Below are 23,730 nucleotides of genomic sequence, written 5' to 3'. Positions count from 1 at the left end.
GCTCTTCAACCGGACTCCCCTTTGCTTGCTGGGGAAAGTTCACACCCCAGGCACCCCTTGTTCCTTGACTCCTACCTCCCCCAGCGACCATGTCGTGAGGTGCTCCCTAGCACTGAAAGGTGCTCCACACACTGGCTTTGTCGTGACTTTTCTGTGTTGTTCTGTCTGGACATGTTCTCATCCCTCACAACCCCCTTCCCTGTCAGTGCAGACACCTGCTGAGCCCCCCCAACACCCCCAGATACAGTGACTTCCTGACTGCTGTAAATAGCCACATTCTACCGTTTCAGGACTCAGGGGACCTGTCTTCAGGTGATGTGGAGTCACAGGAAGTCACTGCGGGGCGAGCTGGGCTAGAGGGTGTAAATTCAGTCCACACGCTGAATTAATCGGATGCTCACTTGGTTCCCCTGCCCGCCCACCTAAAAGCGACCCTCTGCAGATGGTGCCTGTCTTCCTTGGTCACGGGGAGGTGGCAGGTCTGCAGCTTTGGCACTGCACCACGTTCTCCTGAGCATCAGGTCTGAAGGGATGCTCAGTCCCAGAACCAAGACCCCAATGTGGCTCCCCCCTGACACTTGGGGTGATGACAAAGCCAGAGACAAGCCCAAGGAAACTCAGCTCATTGATCTGTCTGGGAGGTGGTTGGCTTTTGAAATCAGACAGGAAGGAAGGTTGAGGTGGAGGCCGTACAGGAAGAGGTGAGGAGCGGGAGCTGCACTGACAGCGGGGTGTGATGAGGGGGTAGAGGCGGCGAGTCTGTCACCCCCTGGCCCGAGAGTGGTCCCTTCAGACAGGCTTCTCAGACCTGGGCACTGCCCAGGGCCTGGGAGCCCCCATCTGCCGCAGCAGGGCCAAGCTCAGGAACGTGGACATGAGTCCCCAGGCCCCCCCAGTCTTCACATCCTTGTAACAGCATCAAGGCCACAGAGGTAAGCAGAGCCTGAGCCTTAGGAGGGACAGAGGAGGGAGAAGGGGCAGCTGGCAGGAAGATGGAGACCTTTCTGGCCTGAGCTTCTCTGGGCAGGGTGGGAAACTAGAGGAAGCTTTCCTTTGGGTGCTGGGAGCTGCTGGAGCTAGAGGGGCTCACGGCATGGACTGAACTAACATAGGCCCCAGGACAGGCCCCAGGGACAAAGCCCAACACCCAGGTACCAGTGACAGGGTGTAAGGGCAGGACTAGGCAGGCCAGGCTCCATCCTCACCCTCCACGCCTGGCTGTGGGACCCCAAGCAGGCCAGTTACTGCTCTGCTTGGTTGCCCACCTGTAAATGGAGGAAACAGCCCCTGCCCCAAAGGTGTCACCTGGTGTCAGCGCATGTCCCCCACCCCCACCCCCAGGGCTCCCTGCCACACCCCTGAGCAGGACGAGGCTCCATGCAAGAGGCCTGCTGGGAACAGGCGCCGCACAGGGCTGGTGCAGGGTGGCCACGGGGTATTGGCTACAGTGCTTTCCTAGGGGCCAGACTTCTGGGCCTCAGGGCTTCTTCTCTTGGGGGTACGAGCTTCCCTGAGCCTGGGCCTGCCCCTCACCATCCTGAGCTGCAGGCTGGGCTCCCCAGGTTGGGCCTGCCCTTCACCAGGATGTCTCAGGGACAAGTGTGACTTCCTCAGTGGGCTCAGCAGCCACCTCAAGATGGCTGCTCACTGAATCCCCAGACCCAGGGAGCGGGACAAAAGCAAGGAATCAGGAGAGAGGAGAATCTAAGAAGCTGCGGCCAAACCTGGCTGCTAGTGATCGACACTGCAATCCTAGCTACTCAGGAGGCTGAGACCTGAGGACTGTAGTTGGATGCCAGCCCGGGCAGAAAAGGCTATGGGGCTTGTATCTCCAATAAACCACCAAAAAGCCAGAAACAGAGCTTTGTATATATCATATATCCAAGGGACACACTTATACTAAAAAAAAAAAAAAAAATGTGGTTTGTCTGAGTAAAATTTCACAAGTGTCCTTGTATTTTTATTTCTATTTTCATTTCATTTTGTTTATTTATTTATTTGCCAGTCCTGGGGCTTGAACTCAGGGCCTGGGCACTGTCTCTGAGCCTCTTTGTGCACAAGGATAGCACCCTACCACTTGAACTACACCACCAGTTCCTGTTTTTGAGTGGTTAATTGGAGGTAAGAGTCTCACAGGTACTTTTCTACCTGTGATGGCTTTGGACCATGATCCTTAGATCTCAGCCTTCTGAGTAACTAGGCGTGAGCCACCAGTGCGTGACTTGTGTCCTTGTATTTTAAGTTGCTAAATTTGAAAACCCTCAATCTAAGAAGGTAGGGAAGAAAGATGTATAATTGGTTAGGAGGAGTCCTGACCCCTCCATGGGGGTCTCACAGGGCTAGGGGCCCATCCCGAGGCTCAAGGCAGGTCCTGCCCTATCCCACGACCACGTCCACCTGTTCATCCTCCTGTCAGTCCAGTCCCTCACCATGGATTTTTTTTTTTAATGGTGTCGCCTGCGTGCAATCCTAGCTCTTGGGAGGTTGAGGCAGGAGGATCTGAGTTCAATGCTAGCTTAGGCTACATAGCAAAACCCTGTCTCAGGAAGAAAAAAAAAAACAAGCAAAGACAACAAAGAGTTGAGCGCCACAGAATGATCATATGATGCAACAGTCCCACTCTGGGAAAAGGGAGAACAGGGTCTCCAAGTGATAGTTAGCTATATAACCATGTTCACGGCAGCATAGTTCACCAGACGCCAAAGGCAGAAACCACCCAAGGTTCCATCACTGGAGATAAACGTGCCTATACACACAATGGGATACTTCAGTTGTAAAAAGGAAGGAAGCACTGGCCTGGACACAAGACAGACACCAAAAGATAAATACCCTCACCCAGGAAGTCCCTAGAACAGTCAAACTCATACAGACAGAAAGCAGAACGGCAGTTAGAAGCATTCTGGTATGAGTGTCTCAGTAGGCATGAGTGCTCATTTCTGTCGGGATTCAGGCCGCCAGAGGCTTGTCCCAGAGAATGCACATCGTATTACTAGAGGACTTGCTGGCTGGGAAAGACAGGGCTGGTGCTTAGAAGAATAAAAGAGTGAGAAGAGCCGGAAGGATGTTGCAGAAATATAGTGAGGACGTTGTTGTCCGGCCCCATTTCTAGTAATCCCAGGCTATCCCAGGCACTGGTTAATTGCTCAATGGCTGGGGAGTGCTAGTTACTTCTAACTCAATGTTCTTCTAACATTTCCACACCACATTAAAACGCCAGGGATCCCCAATAAAACCCAAAGCCAGGGAGTCTGTTGGCCTCAAGCGTGTTGTTAGCTAAATGTTGGGCAGAGAGAAACTAATTGCCCAGGCCCGGCTGGGCCAGGAATTGAACCCAGGGCCTTGTACTTGCTAGGCAAATGCGTTGTCTAGAGCCCTTTTTATTTTTATTTATTTTATTATTTTTTTTTTTTTTGGTCCGGTCGTGGGGCCTGAACTCTGGGACTGGGCGCTGTCCCTCAGCTCTTCAGCTCAAGGCTAGCGCTCTACCACTTGAGCCACAGCGCCACTTCCGGCTTTTTTCTTTCTGCTTATGTGGTGCTGAGGAATCGAACTCAGGGCCTTGAGCATGCAAGGCAAGCGCTCTACCACTGAGCCACCCTCCCAGCCCCTAGAGCCCTTTTTAAAAATTTTATTTTGAAGTGGCGCTGTAGCTCAAGTGGTAGAGCGCTCGCCTTGAGCTGAAGAGCTGAGGGACAGCGCCCAGGCCCAGAGTTCAAGCCTCACGACCGACCAAAAATTTAAAAAAAAAAAAATTTTTTTTAAATTTTATTTTGAGAGAGGATCTCAATAAGTTGCCCAGGCTGGCCTGTCTTTACCTCCTGAATAGCTGGGATTACAGAATGAAACACCATACCCAGCTTTTCATCTGAGTCATTTTTAAACACAGCATGGCCACTAGTGCAGTGGGCCACGTGACCCTGTGTTTTCTTTCGTAGAACCATAGACAGGTGGCTGACCCTCCCCTGAGTCTCTGTGGCCTGCTGGAGGAACGGCTGTGCCCCCTGTGCCTGGTGAGGAGGGACCGAGGGTGGACAGGCTCAGGGAGCTGCAGACAGAGTGGCTGTTCTTGGCAAGGGAAGCACTGGGACTGGGGCAGGTGGAACACGCGGCACAGCTTTGCCACTCTGTGTCTCTGCATTGGTACACAGCAAACAGGGTTCCCCGCAGCCCAGAAACCCCGGGCTTCCAGGACAGCCCAGGAAAGCTAAGGGCAGAGGCTCCCTCTCTTCCCTCTCCTCTACCTTTCCTAACTAAACTCTTCACATCCTAGAGGTTTAGGTTTACAGGAAGAAAAAAATTGATGATGAAGTACAGAGTTCCCATCCACCTCTGCTTACTCCAGAGACTCCACGCAACCACTCCAAACCCCATTTACACCAGGGCTCCCTCTTGCCATTTGGACATTCTATGGGCTGGACACGTGCACAGTACATTTGCTCCATTACAGTGTCAAGGGATGGTCTCCTTAACACCGTTCTTTTTCCAGAATGTACTTCACCTGGAGAAGCATGCACTCTATTTCCTTCCAGACTGGCAATTTCATTCCTCCCTCCTTTTGAGAAAGTCTACTCATACCCTTACCACCGTTTCCAGGTCACAAATGACACCAATGTGCAGAGTGGTGACACACCCCACCCAGGGTCACCCGGCGGGTAAGTGGCAGAGCCAAGGTCTGAGCCAGAACCCCAGGCCTGGTCCCCTGGGCCCCTGCATCCATGTGACAGTTCTCACTGTCCAGGACCAAAAAGCTCTTGGAGCTTCATCTAAGAGGCAAGCCGGTGGTCCACCCGTGGCTGGGGAGGGAAGGGGGGTCCTGCCCTGCTCTCGGGGCTCACCCACCTGTCAGGCTGCTGTACAGAGGCATGGCAGGCAGCAGGTCTGGGTCCTGTCGTCACAGTTCCTGGTCATAATCCAAGACTCCATGAGGAAACAGGAGATGCGGTCAGGTGGGGAGGCCAACCAGATCCACGGTGCCAGCTCCCCGGCTGAGCAGGTCAAGGCCCTCGTGGACTTGCTGGCTGGGAAAGGGAGTCAGCTTGGTCAGAACCTACCAGCCCTGGACAGGACGCCAGACACCCCCCAGGCACCCCACAGCAATGGTAAGACCAGCCTGGGAGGCCAGGGGAAGGGCACACAGGGACCTCCTTGCCTTGCTTGTGGCCCTCACCTGCCCTGCTCTCTGGCCTGCTGGCCTGCAGACTCTAGGATACAGAGGCACCGGGAGGTTCTGCTGAGCAGGACAGGAAGCGGCCAGGAGCTGGGCGGCTCTTCACACCGGCTGGCTAGCCTCCTGCTGGTGGATGGCCTGACAGACCTACAGCTAAGGGAACACGACTTCACGCAGGTGGAAGCCATGCGTGGGGGCTGGCGCCCGGCCAGGACCATTCCCCTTGACAGGCTCTTCCTGCCTCTGTCCCGAGTGTCCATCCCACCCCGGATCTCCATCACTGTTGGCGTGGCTGGCATGGGCAAGACCACCCTGGTGAGGCATTTTGTGCGCCTCTGGGCCCGGGGACAGGTGGGCAAGGACTTCTCACTGGTGCTGCCCCTGACCTTCCGGGACCTCAACACCCATGAGAAGCTGTCTGCAGACAGACTCGTCTACTCTGCCTTCCCAAATGTCGGGGAGGCTGGGCTGGCAGCCATGGCCCCAGCCAGGGTCCTCTTGGTCCTGGATGGCTTAGACGAGTGTAAGACACCCCTGGATTTCTCCAACACCATGGCCTGCACGGACCCAAAGAAGGACATCCAAGTGGACCACCTGATTACCAACATCATCCGAGGCAACCTTTTTCCAGATGTTTCCGTGTGGATCACCTCACGCCCTAGTGCAGCTGGGCAGATCCCAGGAGGCCTCATAGACAGGATGACAGAGATCCGGGGCTTTACCAGGGAAGAGATCCAGGCGTGTCTGGAGCAGACCTTCCCTGAGGACCAGACCCTCCTGGGCCAGGTCCTGAGCCAGGTGCAGACGGACAGGGCCTTGTATGTGATGTGTACCGTCCCGGCATTTTGCAAGCTCACTGGGGTGGCGCTGGGTCACGTGTACCGCAGCAGACTGGCACTCCACAACGTGGGGCTGGGGCCCCCGCAGACCTTGTGTGAACTCTACTCTTGGTACTTCAGGAAGGCTCTCGGCGGGGAGGGCCAGGAAAAGGGCAAGGGGAACCCACGGATCGAGCAGGTAGCCCACAGTGCTCGCAAGGTGGTAGGGACCTTGGGTCGGCTGGCCTTCCATGGGCTGCTCAAGAAGAAGTATGTGTTTTATGAGCAAGACATGAAGGCATTCGGTGTGGACCTCGCCCTGCTGCAGGGCACCCTGTGTGGCTGCTTCCTGCAGCGGGAGGAGACACTAACCTCCTCTGTGGCCTACTGTTTCAACCACTTGTCCCTGCAGGAGTTTGTGGCAGCTACCTATTACTACAGTGCATCCAAGAGGGCCATCTTTGATCTCTTCACCGAGAGTGGCATGTCATGGCCCAGGCTGGGTTTCCTGGCGCATTTCAGGAGCGCAGCCCAGCGGGCTATGCAGGCTGAGGATGGAAGGCTGGACGTATTCCTGCGCTTCCTCGCAGGCCTCTTGTCTCCACGGGTCAATGCCCTGCTGGCCAGCTCTCTGCTGCTGGCCCAAGGCGAGCACCAGGCCTACCACGCCCAGGTGGCCGAGCTCCTACAGGGGTGCCTGCACCCCAACACTGCAGTCTGTGCTCGCTCAGTCAATATCCTGCATTGCCTGCATGAGCTGCAACACACAGAGCTGGCCCGCAGCGTGGAAGAGGCCTTGCAGAACGGGGCCCTGGCCAAGCTGACTGGCCCCAAACACTGGGCTGCCTTGGCCTACCTCTTGCAAGTGTCGGACACCTGTTCCCAAGAGATTAACCTGTCCCTGTGCCTGGGACAAGGAGTTTTCCAGAGTCTGCTGCCCCAGCTTCTCTACTGCCAGAGCCTCAGGTGAGCAAACGGGGTACAGGGTGCGTGGGAGAGTGCAGACAGACCCACAACGGCTACTGGCTCTGCTGCCTGTAGCAGAGTACTCAAAGCTGGGTACCGACACCACAGCACCTCACTTTCTCAGAGTTCTGGGGGCCTCAAAACAGAAGTCAAGACATCAGCATCTGAAGGGCCTTGGAGGAGGCCCCTCCTGCCCTTCTAGGTGTGAGCCAGGCAATCCTTGCGATCACATGTCTTTGGTTTGTAACTGTCTCCCACCAGCCCTGGCCTCCACTGTCATATGGTGGGGTGTTGTCAGCCTCTCAGGGCCCCGACCTCCCCTAGGACACCACCACACTGGGTTAGAGGCCTTCTGAGTGTCTCCCAGTGTGATGTCTGCTTAACCATGAATATGGAAGGGCCCTACTCTGGGTAACATCTAGGAGTTAGCACTTCAATCTGCCCCCTTTTTTTGTCCGTCGTGGGGCTTGAACTCTGGGCCTGGGTGCTGTCCCTCAGCTCTTCAGCTCAAGGCTAGTACTCTACCACTTGAGCCAAGTGCCACCTCTGGTTTTCTGAGTGGCTAATTGGAAATAAAACTCTCATTGACTTTTCCTGCCCAGGCTGGCTTTGAAATGCGATCCTCAGATCTCAGCCTCCTGAGTAGCTAGGATTAGGTGTGAGCCACCAGCACCCATCTTTAATCCGCCCTTTTTGAAGATATAATCCAACCCCATGAGACCCTGGGAGCCATGCAGTGCTGACAGAAGCTTTGCCTACAGACTGGGCTGTCAGCCCATGCTCTCTGTCCACTGCTCCGGACCTTAGCAAGTAGGGAGGAAATATGTAGGGATGAGGGTCATTCAGGACCAGAGAGCAGTTTACAAAGCAGAACTGGGAAATGGGGACCCACAGAGGTGGACAGTGTTCAGGGTTGTTGCTACCCCAGGAGGAAGACCAGAACTTACAGGCACCCTGTGGGGGTGAAGGGCGTAGATCAGAGGAGGAGAGGGGTCCCCACCCTGCGTGTGGATGGCGGGAGCCTTCACTGTCACTGCTTCTCCTTGGCCAGGCTGGACAATAACCAGTTCCAGGACCCCATGATGGAGTTGCTGGGCAGCGTGCTGAGTGGGAAAGACTGTCGCATTCAGAAGATCAGGTAACGCTAACCCTGGAGACCCACCTGTGTCATGGGGTCCAGACCGCCTCTCCCATCATCCTCTCTGCTCATCCAGCCGGTGCCATCCTCAAGGAGAGGTAGTGTGTGACTCAGGAGACAGTCTGCTAATTTCTGCACACTCTGAAAAAGTGCCACCTGTAAGAGCAGAGAAGGCACCTGGTGAGGCTCAGACGGTGGCACACTGGAGGGTGTCTCTAAACACTGCAAGGGCGGCCATGGCGCATGGAGATTTTAGCGTATGGAACTTTTTATTCTGCATGGTAGCGTTCAGAAGTTATTCTGAACAAAGAAAACATTTCTACGGCCATGTGCTCTTTCCCCGCCCCCTTAAGGTTGGCCCTCAATGCCATGTTCCTGTTTGCAATGTCCAAGTCATTCATTCTTTAGAAAATACACATTAGGGCTGAAAATGTGGCTTAGTGGGAGAGTGCTAGCCTTGAGCAAAAGAGTCTTAAGGACAGCACTTGGGCCCTGAGTTCAAGCTCCAGGACTGGCAAAAAAAAACCCCACAAATATACCATATATAGCTGCTGATAAGAAAACATTTGTAAAACATTATACAAAAAGTCTGTCTGAAACATGAGCATATTTATTTAGAAGGATGAATGGTCTTTAAAAAACTGGTATCAATTAGTTGTACAAGGGGACTTCCTGTTCACAAAGCCATTTATGAATACCATACATCTTGATCGTAACTGCCCCTCTACCATTCTTCCTTCTCTTCAGGGAGGGCAAGGGCTTCCTCAGATACCCGAATGACCACTCCTCTCTTTTTTTCTTGAGCAGCCTAGCTGAGAACCAGATCAGTAACAAAGGGGCCAAAGCTCTGGCCAGATCTCTGCTCGTCAACAGAAGCCTGACTGCTTTGGAGTAAGTAGACAGCAGAATTCACAGGAATGAGGAGTTCTGCGCCTGTAGTTTCATCATCATTCCCTGGCTCCCCAGAGTCGGTCCATGGTAGGCTCTAGGCATGCTATCCTCTTCTGTTTAAAGTAGTTCCAAGTTCCTAGCTTCTCCAGACTATATGACTCTCTGGGTGACTGGCAGGCCAGCCAATCAAACAAGGCCATCCCTCCTCATCCCATGAAGAACACAGCTCTCAACCTTCAACCTAGAATCACCATTCCCCTCATCTCCACACTCTTACACCCACTGGACTGTCAGGGCCTGTTCCCTATTCCTCATCACCTGGAGGATGTAGACACTCCTTCCTTGCTTACCTACGTAAGAATCTATCCTGGGCCAATTAAACATGAACTCTGAAGCCCTCATCTACAGCTTCAAGGATCACAGATTTAAAAGTCCATGTGATTGCAGTCTCTTCCCTCCTGCCATACCTGGAAGTCATTTTTCTCACTTGCTTCTGCCAGCCTTCGCAGCAACGCCATCGGACCACAGGGGGCCAAGGCGCTGGCCGACGTGCTGAGGATTAACCGCACGCTAGCCTCTCTGAGGTAATACACCCTGCTCCCTGCGCCCCAAAAGGACCCAGAAAACTGGTGCCTCTAGAGCCACCTGTGGGATGGGAGGTGATTCCAAATGGGGGCCCTGGGGCCCCAGATACCACCTCACTGGGGACCCAGGCTAACATCCTAAGCTAGTCTCAAGTTCCAGCTCTTTCTTCCTCTTTGTGCCTCTACGAATCCCCAAAGTTATGGTGTTTCCCAAGATACTGAAAAGCCCACCTCCATGGCGAAGCTGGCGTGGTTGGCTGTCTTGGAGGAGCCTGTGGCTGTATCCAGTCCATTGAGCCGGCAGTGTTTTTGTGTTCTCTTGTTTTACTTCAATTTATTTGTTCTTGAGGTGAAACTCACATTATGTAAAATGTTGCCTTTTAAGTACACTGGCATTTAGTGCATTCACAATGCTATGCACCCGTCAGCTTCAGTTCCAAAGCATCTGCACACCTGTACAGGCCACCTTGCATCCAGCACCAGCCGCTTTCCATGATCCTTCCCAGCCCTGATGACCCATCTGCTTCCTGACCAACCGTGGACATTTCATACAAAGGGAATTTCCCAGGAAGACCCTTTGTGTCGCTCTTCCTCATTTCTCACCACATTCCCTAGGTCTGTCCACACTGCATCATGTTATCAGTGTCTCATTCCATTTAATCAATGACTGGACAGCATTTGTCGTATAGATGGAGAGCAGTTTGTTTACCCTTCCATCCAGTGGTGGACATTTTGTCTGTCTCCACTATGAGCAATGCAGCTATATTTGTGTATAAAGTATTCAAGTACTTGTTTTCAACTCTTTTGGGTATAGACCAAGGAATGGAATTACTGGGTCACAAATCTGACCTGCTGAGGAACTGCCAAACCATCTTCCATACACGCTGGACCATTTCCATTCCTACCCGCAGGGTGAGGGTTCCAATATCTCTACATCTTCACCAATACCTAGGTGCTGTGACTTTTTTTTTGGGTGGGGGGGCGGTCAGTCATGGGGCTTGAACTCTGGGCCTGGGTGCTGTCCCTGAGCTCTTCAATTCAAGGTTAGTGCTCTACCACTTTTGGTCTTCTGGTGCTTAGTTGGAGATAAGCGTCTCATGGACTTTCCTGCCCGGGCTGGCTTTGAACCGAGATAATCAGATCCCAGCCTCCTGAGTAGCTAGGATTACAGGTGTGAGTCATGGGTGCCTGGCTGTTGCTGTGGCTCTTAGCTGTAGAGAGGACTACTGATGACCTCATCATTGTGCAATCCATAGAGCACGGCACCCTCTTCCCAGTTAACAGGCAAGTGCTCACAGACTCCGTGTGTGAGGGCTGACTATCCTCTCCATGTGGTGGCACAGTCTGTTCTCCACAGGTCATCTGGCTCTCTGCCAGCGCCCCTGCAGCACCTTGTAGCATGGAGGCATCCCATTGTAGTGGCATTCATGCCACCAATGAGACTTCTCTTCTGCTCCTTCACTGACATATCCCCTCCTGTGCCCACAGCCTCCAGAGCAACGGGATCAGAGATGAAGGTGCCAAGTGCATGGCTGAGGCCCTGGCCTCCAACCAGACCCTCCGTGTGCTACAGTGAGTCAACTTGCCTCCTCTTTCTTCTTTTCTTCCCTCCCTCTTTTGGCCTCTGCCCGTTTCCTAAAAGAAGGAATGGGTGGCTGATTCTCAATTCTTCTGACCCATCTGGATGTTCTCTGGAACACACACACACACACACATACACACACACACTTTTTAAAACTATTTATTTGTTTGTTTATTTATTGTGTCAGTCTTGGGGCTTGAACTCTGGGCCTGGGCGCTGTCCCTCAGCTCTTCAGCTCAAGGCTAGCGCTCTATCATTTGAGCCACAGCGCCACTTCTGGCCTTTTCTGGTTATGTGGTGCTAAGGAATTGAACCCAGGCCCTCATGCATGGTAGGCAAGCACTCTACCACTGAGCCACCTTCCTAGCCCACACACACTTTTTTGACTGAAAATAGGTGGAGGAATTAATTGACAATAAAACCTCCGGCCAATCTAAAGGAGAGGCACCAATAATTTCATTACTGAATACACCTCAGCCAGATTGCAGTGAGCATCACAGACTGCCGCTCATGCAGCTGCGAGGACAAAAAGAACTCTCATTCTTTCCTGAAGCAAAAGGGCCAGACAGCACAAGTCCTGAATGTACCAAATAAGTGGGTGGTCACCCGTGCCCCTAACTGCTTGAGGTTTAAAACTTCTCTTTTGTGATAAGAAGGTACTTCACAACTTAAGAGTCAGGCATCTAGGCTAATTCCTGTACTGGTATGGAGACAGGAACAGTACATGGCTTTTTTATCTTTCAAGGAAAGACCCAAGACTCAGAAAGATGTAAGGCTTAGAAAGGAGCAGCAGGCCGGGCGCTGGTGGCTCACGCCTGTAATCCTAGCTACTCTGGAGGCTGAGATCTGAGGATCGCGGTTCAAAGCCAGCCCAGGCAAGAGAGACCATGAGACTCTTATCTCCAATAAACCACCAGAAAACCGGAAGTGGCGCTGTAGCTCAAGTGGTAGAGCGTTCGCCTTGAGCTGAAGAGCTGAGGGACAGTGCCCAGGCCCAGAGTTCAAGCCCCACGACCGACCAAAAAAAAAAAAAAAAGAAAGAAAAAAAGAAAAAAAAAGAAAGAAAGGAGCAGCAGGCCAATGGTGCTTTTGAAGAGACAATATATCTCAAAGGGACAAGATGTGCAGCCTGAAGTTTCCTCAAGGAAATAGTCTTAAGAAAAAGGAGGTATCGGGCTGGAAGGTGGCTCAGTGGTAGAGCACTTGCCTTGCATGCCAGACACCCTGGGTTTGATTCCTCAGCACCACATAAGCAAAAAGAAAAAAGCCAGAAGTGGCACTGTGGCTCAAGTGGTAGAGCGCTAGCCTTGAGCTGAAGAGCTGAGGGACAGCGCCCAGGCCCAGAGTTCAGGTCCCATGACTGGACCCCCTCCCCCCCCCAAAAAAAAAGAAAAAGGAGGTATCTTTTTCCTTCTAGCAAGATTATACTTTTTAAAGGTTGTTATTTAACATCATATAGGAGGGTCTTTCCCTGTCTCTCCTGTGCCTCTCCCCAGAGAGGTTCTCAAAGCAGAGGCAGACGGCTGGCTAGTCTGAATGGAAGGTAGACTGCTGGGTGAGTGACCAGCAGACCTGTGCGTGACAGTCCCCACCCATTAGATTCTTGGGAACTACCAGCCCCTTCTATCAGCCCCAGCTGCCCTTCATCCTTATTCTCATGCTCAACCCTTTATGGGACCCCTTCTTACTACAGTAATAAATGGAGGACACCCTAATTTCTCAGACCTCCTCCCCCAAGCCCAGGCTGTCCTCTGCCTGGGAATGACTGTGGTCACTCTGCTGATGGGCCCCTCTCATCTTTCACAGTCTACAGAAGAACAGCATTGGGCTCATGGGAGCCCAACGGATGGCAGATGCCTTGAAGCAGAACAGGACTCTGAAGGAGCTCATGTAAGACATGTTGAAGGGTCAAATTTGTTTTCTCAGTGCCAGCCCCTTAAATATTTGTGATTGGATGGACAGAGAGATAGATGAATAGATGATGAGTAGATAGACGGATGGACAGATGGGTGGAGAATAGACAGGAATCCTCCTGCCATAGCACCCTCCTAGACAAGGAAAATAGAGACCGAGATTCTCAGGGCTGAGGAGCCCTGACCTTATATTTACCCAGCTGGAAATGGCTTTTCTTGGCTTTCTTGACATGAAGCAAACAAACACCTCTCAGTATGGCATAATTCTGTTTGTTTGTTTGTTTTTTGGTCCAGTTGTGGGGCCTGAACTCTGGGCCTGGGCGCTGTCCCTCAGCTCTTCAGCTCAAGGCTAATACTCTACCACTTGAGCCACAGCGCCACTTCTGGCTTTTTTCTTTTTGCTTATGTGGTGCTGAGGAATCGAACCCAGGGCCTCATGCATGCAAGGCAAGCGCTCTACCACTGAGCCACCTTCCCAGCCCCGCCCCCCCCAAAAAGTATGGCATAATTCTGATTCTTGCCTGAGAGGCAAGAAAGACCTGGAAACCTTACTCTCTTACAGGTAGCAGGGAGTCATGTGTACAGATTATAGATGAACAAGATTCAGGCAGAACAAACTGCCATGGGCACCCTTGAAGCAGAGATGGCCTTCCATGGTGACTCTAGAAGATGGCTCACCAGCATCTGTCTCTTACAGGCTGTCCAGTAACAGCATTGGTGATGGAGGTGGAAAAACCCTGGCTGAGGCACTAAAGATGAACCAGGTCCTGCAGAGCTTGGAGTGAGTCTGCTGTCCACCCTTCAGGGGTGACAATTACTCCCGGGTTCTCCATGCAGCTAGTGGTCTGGAGGAGGGCTGTCAGCCAGCACCATTCCCCGACCAGAGCCCCATCAACATGAGCCCCTCTCTGCCTCACCATCTGCCTCATTCTACTCTACCCACCAGCTCCACTTCTCTTGACAGTAAGGGTTGTGGTTGTGTCTAGAATGTTCTGAATGACAGTCGTCTTGAGCACAGGTGGCTGAAGAGAAGCCATGGTGGGGATGGGGGCAGGTGGGTGATTTCTGCACTATTCACTCTGGATGGTACAGCCACAATGCTTCCCTCTGGAGATGTTTGGAGCCATCTAGGTGGCAAGAGTCTAATCCCTGGGGCTTGTGCTAAGCCCTCCTGCCCCAACCTGACCAGGGGTAGAAGGTGGGGCGATGGAAGAAGAAGGGAGGATGAGAACAGTCCCCTAACTCCCTGTTGAACTCAGTGCCTGTGGTCCCAGGCTGCACCAGGCAGCTCCCTTCCCCACCCCCACCTCCCGGGTCCTGGAGCAGCCACGCCAAGGGTGCCCCGTCCTCTGTCTGCAGCCTGCAGAGTAATTCCATTAGTGACACGGGAGTGGCGGCGCTGATGGGGGCCCTCTGCACCAACCAGACCCTACTCAGCCTCAAGTAAGTCCTGGCTTTCCTTCCCACTAGGCCATCCCTCTGGCCAGAGAAACTGCGAGTTTGGGACTTGGAAAAAAAAGTCTGAAACCAGGAAGCCCACAATTGGGAAATCTGTAATCAGGGAAAGATTGGTTCTGGAGCCGGGGATTCTGTCCCCTCACTGCTGTCTCAGGAAGATCAGTATTCTTCCCTTGTTCTGAAGTTTGGGAGGCTTTAAAAAAAAGCTTATGAAATGGAGTGGTAGCTAAAGTGGTAAAGTGCTAGCCTTGAGCAAAAAGAACTCAGGGACAGTGCCCAGGCCCTGAATTCAAGCCCCACAACTGACCAAAAAAAAAAAAAGACAAGCTGGGCACCAGTGGCTCAGCCTGTAATCCTAATTACTCAGAAGCTGAGCTATGAGGATCATGGTTTAAAGCCAGCCTAGTCAGAAAAGTCCATGAGACTCTGATCTCCAATTAACCACCAGAAAACTGGAAGCCCTGCTGTGGCTCAAAGTTGATAGCGCACTAGCCTTGTGTGAAAAAGTTCTGGGTCAGTGCCCAGGCCCTGAGTTCAAATACCATGACCAACCGAAAGAAAAGAAAAGAAAAGGTCTTGTCTCCAGCCAGAGGTCTCACTTGCCCAATGGGCAGCTCAGGGTCTTCTCTCTTTCCTCAGCCTTCGAGAAAACTCCATCAGCCTCGAGGGAGCCCAGACCCTGGCTCGTATGCTCCGCATGAACAGCACCCTGCAGCACCTGGAGTATGTGGCGGGGCAGGGGGTGGCCGGAGAAACTGGGCTTCTCAGGCTCACTTGTGCCCCTGGCCACCTGGCTAGTGAGAGTCTAGGCTGGTGAAGGCCAGCCCTTGGTACCCTCGCCCTCCCAGTGGGAGGAGGGCTGTCTGAGTCCCGGTAGATGGCAGCGGCTCTGGCACAAGCCTCCCCCCAGGGTGGTATAAGTTACATGGGTGAGGATACGCAGCCAGGCTCACACTGGGGAAGGGCTGGTGTGGGGCCAGGCCATCGGTGAGTCTCCTTGGCAGCTCCAGAGAGTCCTGGCTGTATGACCTAGTACCACACCTACTGAGCTGAGCCTGGGACAACCTGGGTGGTTGTCAGGGTCTGGCGTAACACGCAGGAGCACGTGCCTGGCACACCAGATCTCTCCACAGATGTGGGCCAGATACTAACATCGGCACAGGATGGGGAGCAGCTAGGGCTCCCACTCACTCGTTCCTACTCCTCACCTCTCAGCCTGGCAGCCAACCTCCTCCACGATGAGGGCGCACAGGCCATCGCAGTGGCAGTAGGGGAAAACCACGCCCTCACATCCCTCCAGTAAGTTCACCACCCCTGCCCCAGCCCACCTACCACTCTGCCGCAGAGCTGCAGGACTATTTCTAAACTACGGGCCCTCAAAACCTGACGCTGGCCGGGTGCCGGTGGCTCACCCCTGTAATCCTAGCTACTCAGGAGGCTGAGATCTGAGGATCGTGCTTCAAAGCCAGCCCGGGCAGGGAAGTCTGTGAGACTCTAATGTCCAATAAACCACTAGAAAACCAGAAGTGGTGCTGTGGCTCAAGTGGTAGAGTTGCCTTGAGCTGAAGAGCTGAGGGACAGCGCCCAAGCCCAGAGTTCAAGTCCCAGGACCAAACTGCCCCTCCCCCCCAAAAAAAAACCTGACTGTAGGACAACCCCTTTCCAAGGTCCCAGGGGCCTATTTAAGGTTCCCCAACTCCAGAAGCCTCCAGTGCCTGAGGCTCAGCCTCAGACCCATGTGAAGAGGCTCAGTGCCCGGAGGTGGTGACCCATGCTCCAGGCAGGGGCTATATGAGCCCGCCCCTGTGTCACCACTAATGGAGAGTACACACTGACCCTCTGGGGACCGAGGGGAGCTGAAGGAGTCCTGCCAGGCCTCACCCCACCACACCAGCCTCCTAGAACCTCCAGAGCCTCTGTGGCTCTTCCGGGGCCATGGATCACATGTGTGTGTCTGCACAGTCTGCAGTGGAACTTCATCCAGGCCGGTGCGGCCAGGGCACTGGGACAAGCTCTCCAGCTCAACGGGAGCCTGAGAAGCTTAGCGTAAGTATGGAGGGGGTGGGGGGAGTCTGCAGGGGGAGGGAGGGAGCACTCAGAGTTTCCCCTGCATACACAGCCTCTGCCATAGGCAAGCTACTATCAGTCCTCATCTGCTTTTTTTCTTTTCTTTTTTTTTTTTGTCAGTCATGGGGCTTGAACTCTGGGCCTGGGCGCTGTCCCTCAGCTCTTCAGCTCAAGGCGAGCGCTCTACCACTTGAGCTACAGCGCCACTTCCGGTTTTCTAGTGGTTTATTGGAGATAGGAGTTTCACGGTCTCTCCTGCCCGGGCTGGCTTTGAACCGCGATCCTCAGATCTCAGCCTCCTGAGTAGCTAGGATGACAGGCATGAGCCACCAGCGCCCGGCCTGCTTTTTTTCTTAACCAGGCAGGAGCTCTACCACTTGAGCCATGCCCCAGTCTCATCTGCTCTTTAGACAGATTAACTGAGAAACAGTCCACATACCACGAAGTCTACTCACTACTCACTTCATACCAGGAGTCATGCAGCCATTGGCACAATTTTAAAACACTTCATCATCCCTAAAAAAACATTTTTCTCTTCCACATTATTGCTAGAAACCATCCATCCATTTCTCAATTTGCCTACCCTGAACATTTCACATAAATCTACTCTCACAATTAGGTGTAATAAATCTCATCTTACAAATGTGAGATTGAGAGAGAGAGAGAGAGACAGACAGACAGACAGACAGAGAGAGACAGAGAAAGAGAGAGAGAGAGTGGTGTGCTGGGGATTGAACCCAGGGCCCTGAGCAGCCAAGCAGCACACTCTCACTGAACCACACCTCTCCTACTTGGTTCATCGCTGTTGTAGCACGGGTCAGCCTTGCATTCCTTTTTAAGTCTGAATCCTACCCCATTGTATGGATACACATCTTATGTATCCATTTTCATGTTGATGGACATCTGGTTGTCTTCTACTTTGTGGCTATTATAAATAATGCTGCAAGGATGCTTTCTGGGAGGACACAGACTTCCTGTCTCTAGGGATACAGGGCAGGGAGTGGAACTGCAGGGTCCCCTGGTAACCTGGTACTTAACTTCTTGAGATTCATCTGCTTCCATTTTCACCATTTCCTCTCTGCAGCTCCCAGGATCTCTTTCTGTCCACCTCCTCTCCAGCTGGCTCTCGTTTTCTCCTTCTATTCCACGCTGAGATGCGAAGTGTTCTGGTCCAGACCCTCTTTCTCTGCACAGCTGTCCTTTCCCCCCCAATGACCCCACAGGCCCGAAGACTGGACTGATGACAGCTCCACGGAGCATGAATGCACCCCTATTCTACATGCTCTCTCCACGTCCCATGGGCATTTCTGGTGGCCACCTCCTCTCCAGAAAGCCTGCTTCTTGGTTCCCCACCTGGCTCCCAGAAACACATCAGCTAGCAGTCCACCTTTGCACCATCTCCGCTTCTAGCTCCATTCTCCCTCTGTTTGTCTGTCTTGACGGACACCACCACTCACCTCCATCACTGCGCAGCCTCCACATCCAGGCCGTGCCTTCACACCGCTGGCAGAGTTCTTTCCAGAATGTCCACCTGACCCACAAGATCCTTAAATGGCTGCCTGCACCTGCAAGACAAAGTATAAGGCTCCAAGCCTGGCTTCCAAGGCCCCTGAATCTCTGCTTCCACTCCCAAACCTTGGTTCTCACCACTCTGGGAATTCAGCTCAGTTTCCCTGGGCTTCTCAGCTGTTTTCCTGTCTTCTCTGGATGTTGGCTTAGACTTGTTTCTTCTGGACACCACACTGGGGTAGAGACCCTGCTGGTCTTCCTTGCAGCCTGGCTTTCATACCTGCAGGGTGGGCTAGGCCCACGCCTTGTACACCTTGCACACTGGCCACATGGGTGTTTGCTAATGATTGTGAACTGCTCCCCAAACATATCAGGTCTGTTTGACCTGAACTGGTCATTTACTGCTCCAGAGCCTGTATTTTCCTCCAACTATTTCTAGTTCTAGGAGGATGATATAGAACCCTAACAAACAAGAATGTGCCATGACTTGAGAGCTCCAAGCTATACTTTTTGGTCTCAAATCTTTGTTGACAGTAATTCCCATATATTCCTTTCCCTGCTTGCCTGATGGTTCATTCAGAATCATGAAGTGCCCAGACTCCTCTGCGTGTTGATTATGAGGACACAGGCCCCAGTGGCTGCACAGCAAGGCGGGTCACCCCAAGGTGACTGGGGGTATACCTGGTGTGCGGTCTGAATTAAACCTAGCGGTCCTCCCAGAGTGCCAGTCTGCACCCCCTGTGCACTAAGGGGTGACTCTGTGTTCAGCTTACAGGAGAATGACATTGGGGATGAAGGTGCAGCTGCAGTGGCCAACGCACTCAAGGTGAACACAACCCTCACTGCTCTCTAGTAAGTCTTGAATGTGCGGGGAGCCCAGCCCGCCACCATCCTCTGATGCCACATACCATCTTTACCAGTCAAGGAAGGTGTGCTTCACTTCCCTAGTATCACAATTAGTGAATCAAACTTCTAGGATTTAAGAGTTAGGGGCTTCAGTGAGTGTTCTCCCCTGTGCTAGGAGATTCTTACTCTGTCTGCTAACATCCACATCCACACATTTGTCATGAATATAGGGGACTCAACTTTCCTAAAGTTTCTCCACCTTCAGCCCTAGCCGGGGGGGTGGGAGGGTGGGGGGAGAGGGGGAAGAGTATGGAGAAAGGCTGGACCCAGAGTAGGTGCATGATGGGAAAGGGATCGCTCCTACATGCAGTGACTGGGCCTCCTTTTATAGCCTCCAGATGGCCTCCATTGGCACCCCAGGGGCCCAGGCACTGGGGGAGGCCCTGGCTGTCAACAGGACATTGGAGATACTTGAGTGAGTATTCCTGTCTCCACTGACAATCTTTTGTCCATAAAAATAGTGATTGGGGCTGGGAAGGTGGCTCAGTGATAGAGTGCTTGCCTCGCATGCATGAGGCCCTGGGTTCCATTCCTCAGCACCACATAAGCGGAAAAAAGCTGGAAGTGGTGCTGTGGCTCAAGTGGTAGAGCGCTAGCCTTGAGCTGAAGAGCTGAGGGACAGCGCCCAGGCCCAGAGTTCAAGCCCCACAACCAGCAAGTAAATAAATAAATCAGAAAGAAAGGGATTGATCCCAAAGGAATAAACATGTCCATTTACATATAAACTCACAGGTCACTGTCACGATCTTCACTCCTGGTCAAGTGTGCCCCAGTTAGTGTTCGCCCTTAGTGCCTCTTCCCTGAAGTCTCCATGGTTTGTCTTGAAGTGTTCTTGCCCTGGGTGTACTTGTCTCGAGGCCCCCTTTATGTCCTCTGGGGTAGCCAGTGGCCATGGCCCTGGTTCTATGAGAAGGCTCAAGCTCTACAGGCTCTCAGGCCTGTCCACATCTCTACGCTTGGGGACTCTATGATGCCAGCACCTGCCGAACGTCCAGTTTTTCCACCTTTGGGATGGAACAGGGGGACAAGGGCTCCAACAGAGCAACCCTTCCTGTGTGCCCTCCTCTCCCTAGAGCCTCGCTCTGTTCTACTGCAGATGTAGGGAAAGAATGACCCTCATCTCCTATAGCTGAGGAAGTCCAGGAACCCCACATCTATGTGGAGGGGCATCGTCACCACCACTTAGCCTGTCCCTGTGCTTCCTGACAGCTTACGAGGAAATGCCATTGGGATGGCTGGAGCCAAGGCCCTGGCAAATGCTCTGAAGATAAACTCCAGTCTCCGAAGACTCAAGTAAGTGGCCATGGAGACCTACACGTGTGTCTCAGAGCAGGAAATTTCTATGCTGGATCATCCCTCGGTATAAAATATTCTTGATTCCCCCTGCTGCTTACTTCTGGATGTAAATGACTCAGAGCTATTCTGACAGTTCATATCCATTGTAGTTAGTTGTTCATTCTAAGTCACACACAAGTCACTTAAAAATCTGCATTTATGGATACTTAGAGATATCCATCTCAGGGGTCAAACACCACCTAGCAGTTGCCATGATGCCTATGGGCAGACCAACCCCAGAACTACTCACCTCTCATCTCCCACAACGCCAAGGCAGTGTTGGCTCTTCTGGTGTTTCTTCTGTCCTGAGAGCTCCCCACAGCATCTCGGTCTCTTCTCTGCCTAGTCTCCAGGAGAACTACTTGGGGATGGATGGAGCGATTTATGTGGCCACTGCACTAGCTGAGAACCACGGGCTGCAGCAAATCAAGTGAGTAACTTGGCGGCACCTGCCCCTTCTGGGCCACTTTTGCTCACCCTGAAAACTGTTCCCACATCAGTGTCTAGCCCAGTTCTGGGCATGAGCTGCCATGCAGACTCCCCAGAAGTTCTCCAGGGGACTAGTCTAAGGAGGAGCCTGTGTCTGAGAGTCTCGACCGTGTGTCCACAGAGTCCTACATTGCTATAGTGATGATTGTTCTACTAAATGGAACCTGTTGGTGTTGAGCCCTGCTCTAATGCTTCTGTTCTAGTCTGCAGGGAAATCTCATTGCAGAATCGGGTGCCAGGATGATCTCAGATGCTATCAAGGCAAATGCTCCCATGTGCAATGTGGAAATGTGAGGAAAATTAGCTCCTTTGTGGACCAACCGGAAAGGGTAATTTCCAATCTCTAGGCACCATCCCGTGCTTCAAGGATGCTGCTGCCCGGCACAAAAGAAGTTCTGCCCGGAGAAAGGCAAGGCATGATCAAAGGCAGTCGCAGGCACCTCTCCTGCCCAGGGCCAGTCCAGGCAGGGTAGAGGAACACTGTTATGCCAGAGAAGGAAAGAGGCTGCCACCACGAGACGCAGTCTAAGCTTGAAAGCTTGGTATCGCCAAATGTTCCAGCTTATTTATATCTGAGGACTTCATGAGCCCCAACTTAAAAACAATGATGATTTCTTCCCTTATTCACTCCTGTAGAAGTTCTGAAATGAGTTGCTATCTTTTTTTTTTTTTTTTTTTGGTGGTCAGGGATCGTGAACTCTGGGCCTGGGCACTGTCCCTGAGGCTTTTCAGCTCAAGGCTGATGCCTTACCACTTGAGTCACAGTGCCATTGCCAGTTTTCTGGTGGTTTATTGGAGATAAGAGTCTCATGGACTTTCCTGCCCAGGCTGGCTTTGAACTGCAATCCTCTGATCTGAGCCTCCTGAGTAGCTAGGATTATAGGCATGAGCCACTGGCGCCCAGCTCCTTTCAATACTTTCAACCTGTTGCTCTACTGCTGCTGGTCTGCACTGTCTTTGAGAGAGCTACACAGAACAGAAAGTTGCAGTAATCAAACACCAGGGAAAGGCTGTGTCCTGAACACTAGAGGAGCCCGAAGGAGAAGGCGTGCAGAAAATACTCTCCTGAGGCTGGAAACACAAGCCCCTCTAGCACTAAAAGGGGGGTTTCACTGGTAAAAGTGTCTCTAGCACCCCACTGACAAGGCTTCATAGCTTGCTTACTTACAAAGGAGAAATAGTTACATGGCCTAGTTGCCTTAGTACAGAGCAGACTGAAAGGTGAATTTGGAGTTGAGACAATGAGTCAGCCTGTCATTTTCCATTCTAGTCAGTTTTTAGTTACGGTATCTTGAGTGTATCATTTACTCCGCAATGCATCATTGGTGTCAACTTCATCTTTCACATTTCTCACCTCAGACTCAGTTCTATTAGGGTGAGCCTAAGATCTCAGCTTCCCCAGCTCTAAAGTCTATACTTGTTTTTCAGGTCCCAAAGTATTGATGCTGTCTCCTCCACTCTGGTTTCTGCTCTGGTCCTTGTGACCTTTATGAACTTGCCTCTCTAGATTTCTTCTTCTTCTCCTTTTCCCTCCCTCTCATTTTAGTGGAATTTCAGAAGAAGAGAATAAAACTACTATATTCTGATTGTCAGGCTTACTGGAATCTGGAAGGTCTCTGTTGCCTGATAGTCAAGGATATTAAACTTAATGAATGTCTCAGAAAATTTTAGTTAAGGTTCATATAATGCTTGGTATTGTGAGCATGCAGAAAAGATTATAAAATAGAATAAAAGCACAATTAAAAGCCCATGTATAGTCCATGTTCCAAACTGTGCAAAGTGAGTGATTAACAGTTAGATGTTACCTAACAATTCCTAAAACAAGTCCTGTGCAAAGTCCCAAACCCAGGTCTGTCAGGCTCAGAGGAAATGCCACCAAACTTATGTTGTGTCTTCCCATATTTCACTTTAAGCTTTTGTCCTGTGGATTTAAGTCACTTAACACCCATGCATTTCCCAAGTATTAAGAGAAAAAGAAGGCAAAAGGAAATCATCTTTGTGGTTTGCTTCAGTTCTCATTTATGCTTCAGAGTACAAACAGGAAGGTAAAGCAGAAAGAAATCTTCTTTCACACCAATGATGTAGCGAAGCGAACACAATACCTGTTACCTTCCCAGCCTTCTGGCTTACCATTTATCTACAGGTTTGAGGCTCTCAATCTGCCTGGGTCCCTTGGCAAGTCAGAAGTCATTATCACTTTCATCCAGGGGCTCGGGTTTCCGGACTCTTCGATTGGGCTTAGTTGATGAGAGAGCAATGCTCTCATCTTCTAAGTCATCATCGTCTTCTTCGTCATCTTCCATGTCAATTTCACTGTCCTCCGAATCTTCCTATAGAGAAACCATGGTATGGGGTCCTGTTTTGTTACAGTATCTTGTTTAAGAGGCCCCTCCTCATTCTTTATGGTTGCTCAATAACAGTGAGAAGAGTTGGCAGAGTGCCAATCAGGCTGTGCTGGCACAGTGGGCTTTGCCAGCTGGAATACCTCCACAAGACCGCCTGACTAACGAGTAGGTAGCTCAAGTTCCAATGTGCACTGGGTCAGGGGTTGGCTTTCCAGGGGTGTCCCAAGCATACCCTGGACAAACACTAAGGGTGGCTGGTGCTGCTCAGCTCAGGGGAGCCCAGGGACACAATCGACAGCATAGCGGCTCCTTCCAGAGAAGGGTAGAAAGCAGCACAGCCAGTGAGTGTGAGGAGCAAAGTGAAGGAGTCATCAATGTCCAGATCTGGGAGACTAATGCTGGTTGTGCCCACATATGCTAGCACATACACGTGCTAGAATTTCCTTCTTCAGAAAACCAGAAATGTCACCAACCATTCTCTCCAGCTGTCTGCCCCACACAGAGTTCCTCGAGTGAAGCCAGCCTCCTATCTGTTCTGCTCGTGCCCCTCTTAGGTATATTC

The 23,730-nt window shown here is 52.0% G+C and overlaps 2 protein-coding genes across 9 annotated transcripts in view; one reads left to right on the top strand and one right to left on the bottom strand.

Moving 5' to 3' along the window:
• The first annotated feature begins 697 nt into the window (after positions 1-697).
• LOC138825494 (NLR family CARD domain-containing protein 3-like) overlaps positions 698-23,730 on the top strand; it is a 25,548-nt gene continuing 2,515 nt past the window's right edge. The window contains exons 1-19 of one of the 5 annotated variants that reach the window (XR_011371414.1): positions 698-932; positions 4,594-5,099; positions 5,199-6,951; positions 8,003-8,089; positions 8,897-8,980; positions 9,481-9,564; positions 11,053-11,136; positions 12,953-13,036; positions 13,757-13,840; positions 14,419-14,502; positions 15,157-15,240; positions 15,733-15,816; positions 16,480-16,563; positions 18,862-18,945; positions 19,331-19,414; positions 20,209-20,292; positions 20,681-20,764; positions 21,050-21,152; positions 23,244-23,333. Coding sequence is in view for 3 of the 5 variants with exons in the window: in XM_070020134.1 (XP_069876235.1) it covers positions 4,601-5,099; positions 5,199-6,951; positions 8,003-8,089; positions 8,897-8,980; positions 9,481-9,564; positions 11,053-11,136; positions 12,953-13,036; positions 13,757-13,840; positions 14,419-14,502; positions 15,157-15,240; positions 15,733-15,816; positions 16,480-16,563; positions 18,862-18,945; positions 19,331-19,414; positions 20,209-20,292; positions 20,681-20,764; positions 21,050-21,170 (3,552 nt within the window). In the remaining 2 variants the exon portion in view is untranslated. Of the gene's footprint in view, positions 933-4,593; positions 5,100-5,198; positions 6,952-8,002; positions 8,090-8,896; positions 8,981-9,480; positions 9,565-11,052; positions 11,137-12,952; positions 13,037-13,756; positions 13,841-14,418; positions 14,503-15,156; positions 15,241-15,732; positions 15,817-16,479; positions 16,564-18,861; positions 18,946-19,330; positions 19,415-20,208; positions 20,293-20,680; positions 20,765-21,026; positions 22,758-23,243; positions 23,334-23,730 lie in introns of those variants that run through there. The other 4 variants (XR_011371415.1, XM_070020134.1, XM_070020136.1 and 1 more) reach the window with 4 other exon arrangements.
• The window catches only part of LOC138825496 (clusterin-associated protein 1), a 21,057-nt gene continuing 20,145 nt past the window's right edge, over positions 22,819-23,730 (bottom strand). For all 4 annotated transcript variants that reach the window (XM_070020141.1, XM_070020140.1, XM_070020139.1 and 1 more), the window contains one exon: positions 22,819-23,153. In XM_070020141.1, coding sequence (XP_069876242.1) covers positions 23,004-23,153 — 150 coding nt within the window. In that variant the 3' untranslated portion in view covers positions 22,819-23,003. The remainder of the gene's footprint in view (positions 23,154-23,730) is intronic.

This window comes from Dipodomys merriami, unplaced genomic scaffold (genome assembly GCF_024711535.1).
Source record: "Dipodomys merriami isolate MVZ:Mamm:240054 unplaced genomic scaffold, mDipMer1.0.p SCAF_137, whole genome shotgun sequence".
Lineage (NCBI taxonomy): Eukaryota > Metazoa > Chordata > Mammalia > Rodentia > Heteromyidae > Dipodomys > Dipodomys merriami.
The sequence above is the reverse complement of the archived record's forward strand: the minus strand, read 5'-3'. Positions and strand labels throughout refer to the sequence as shown.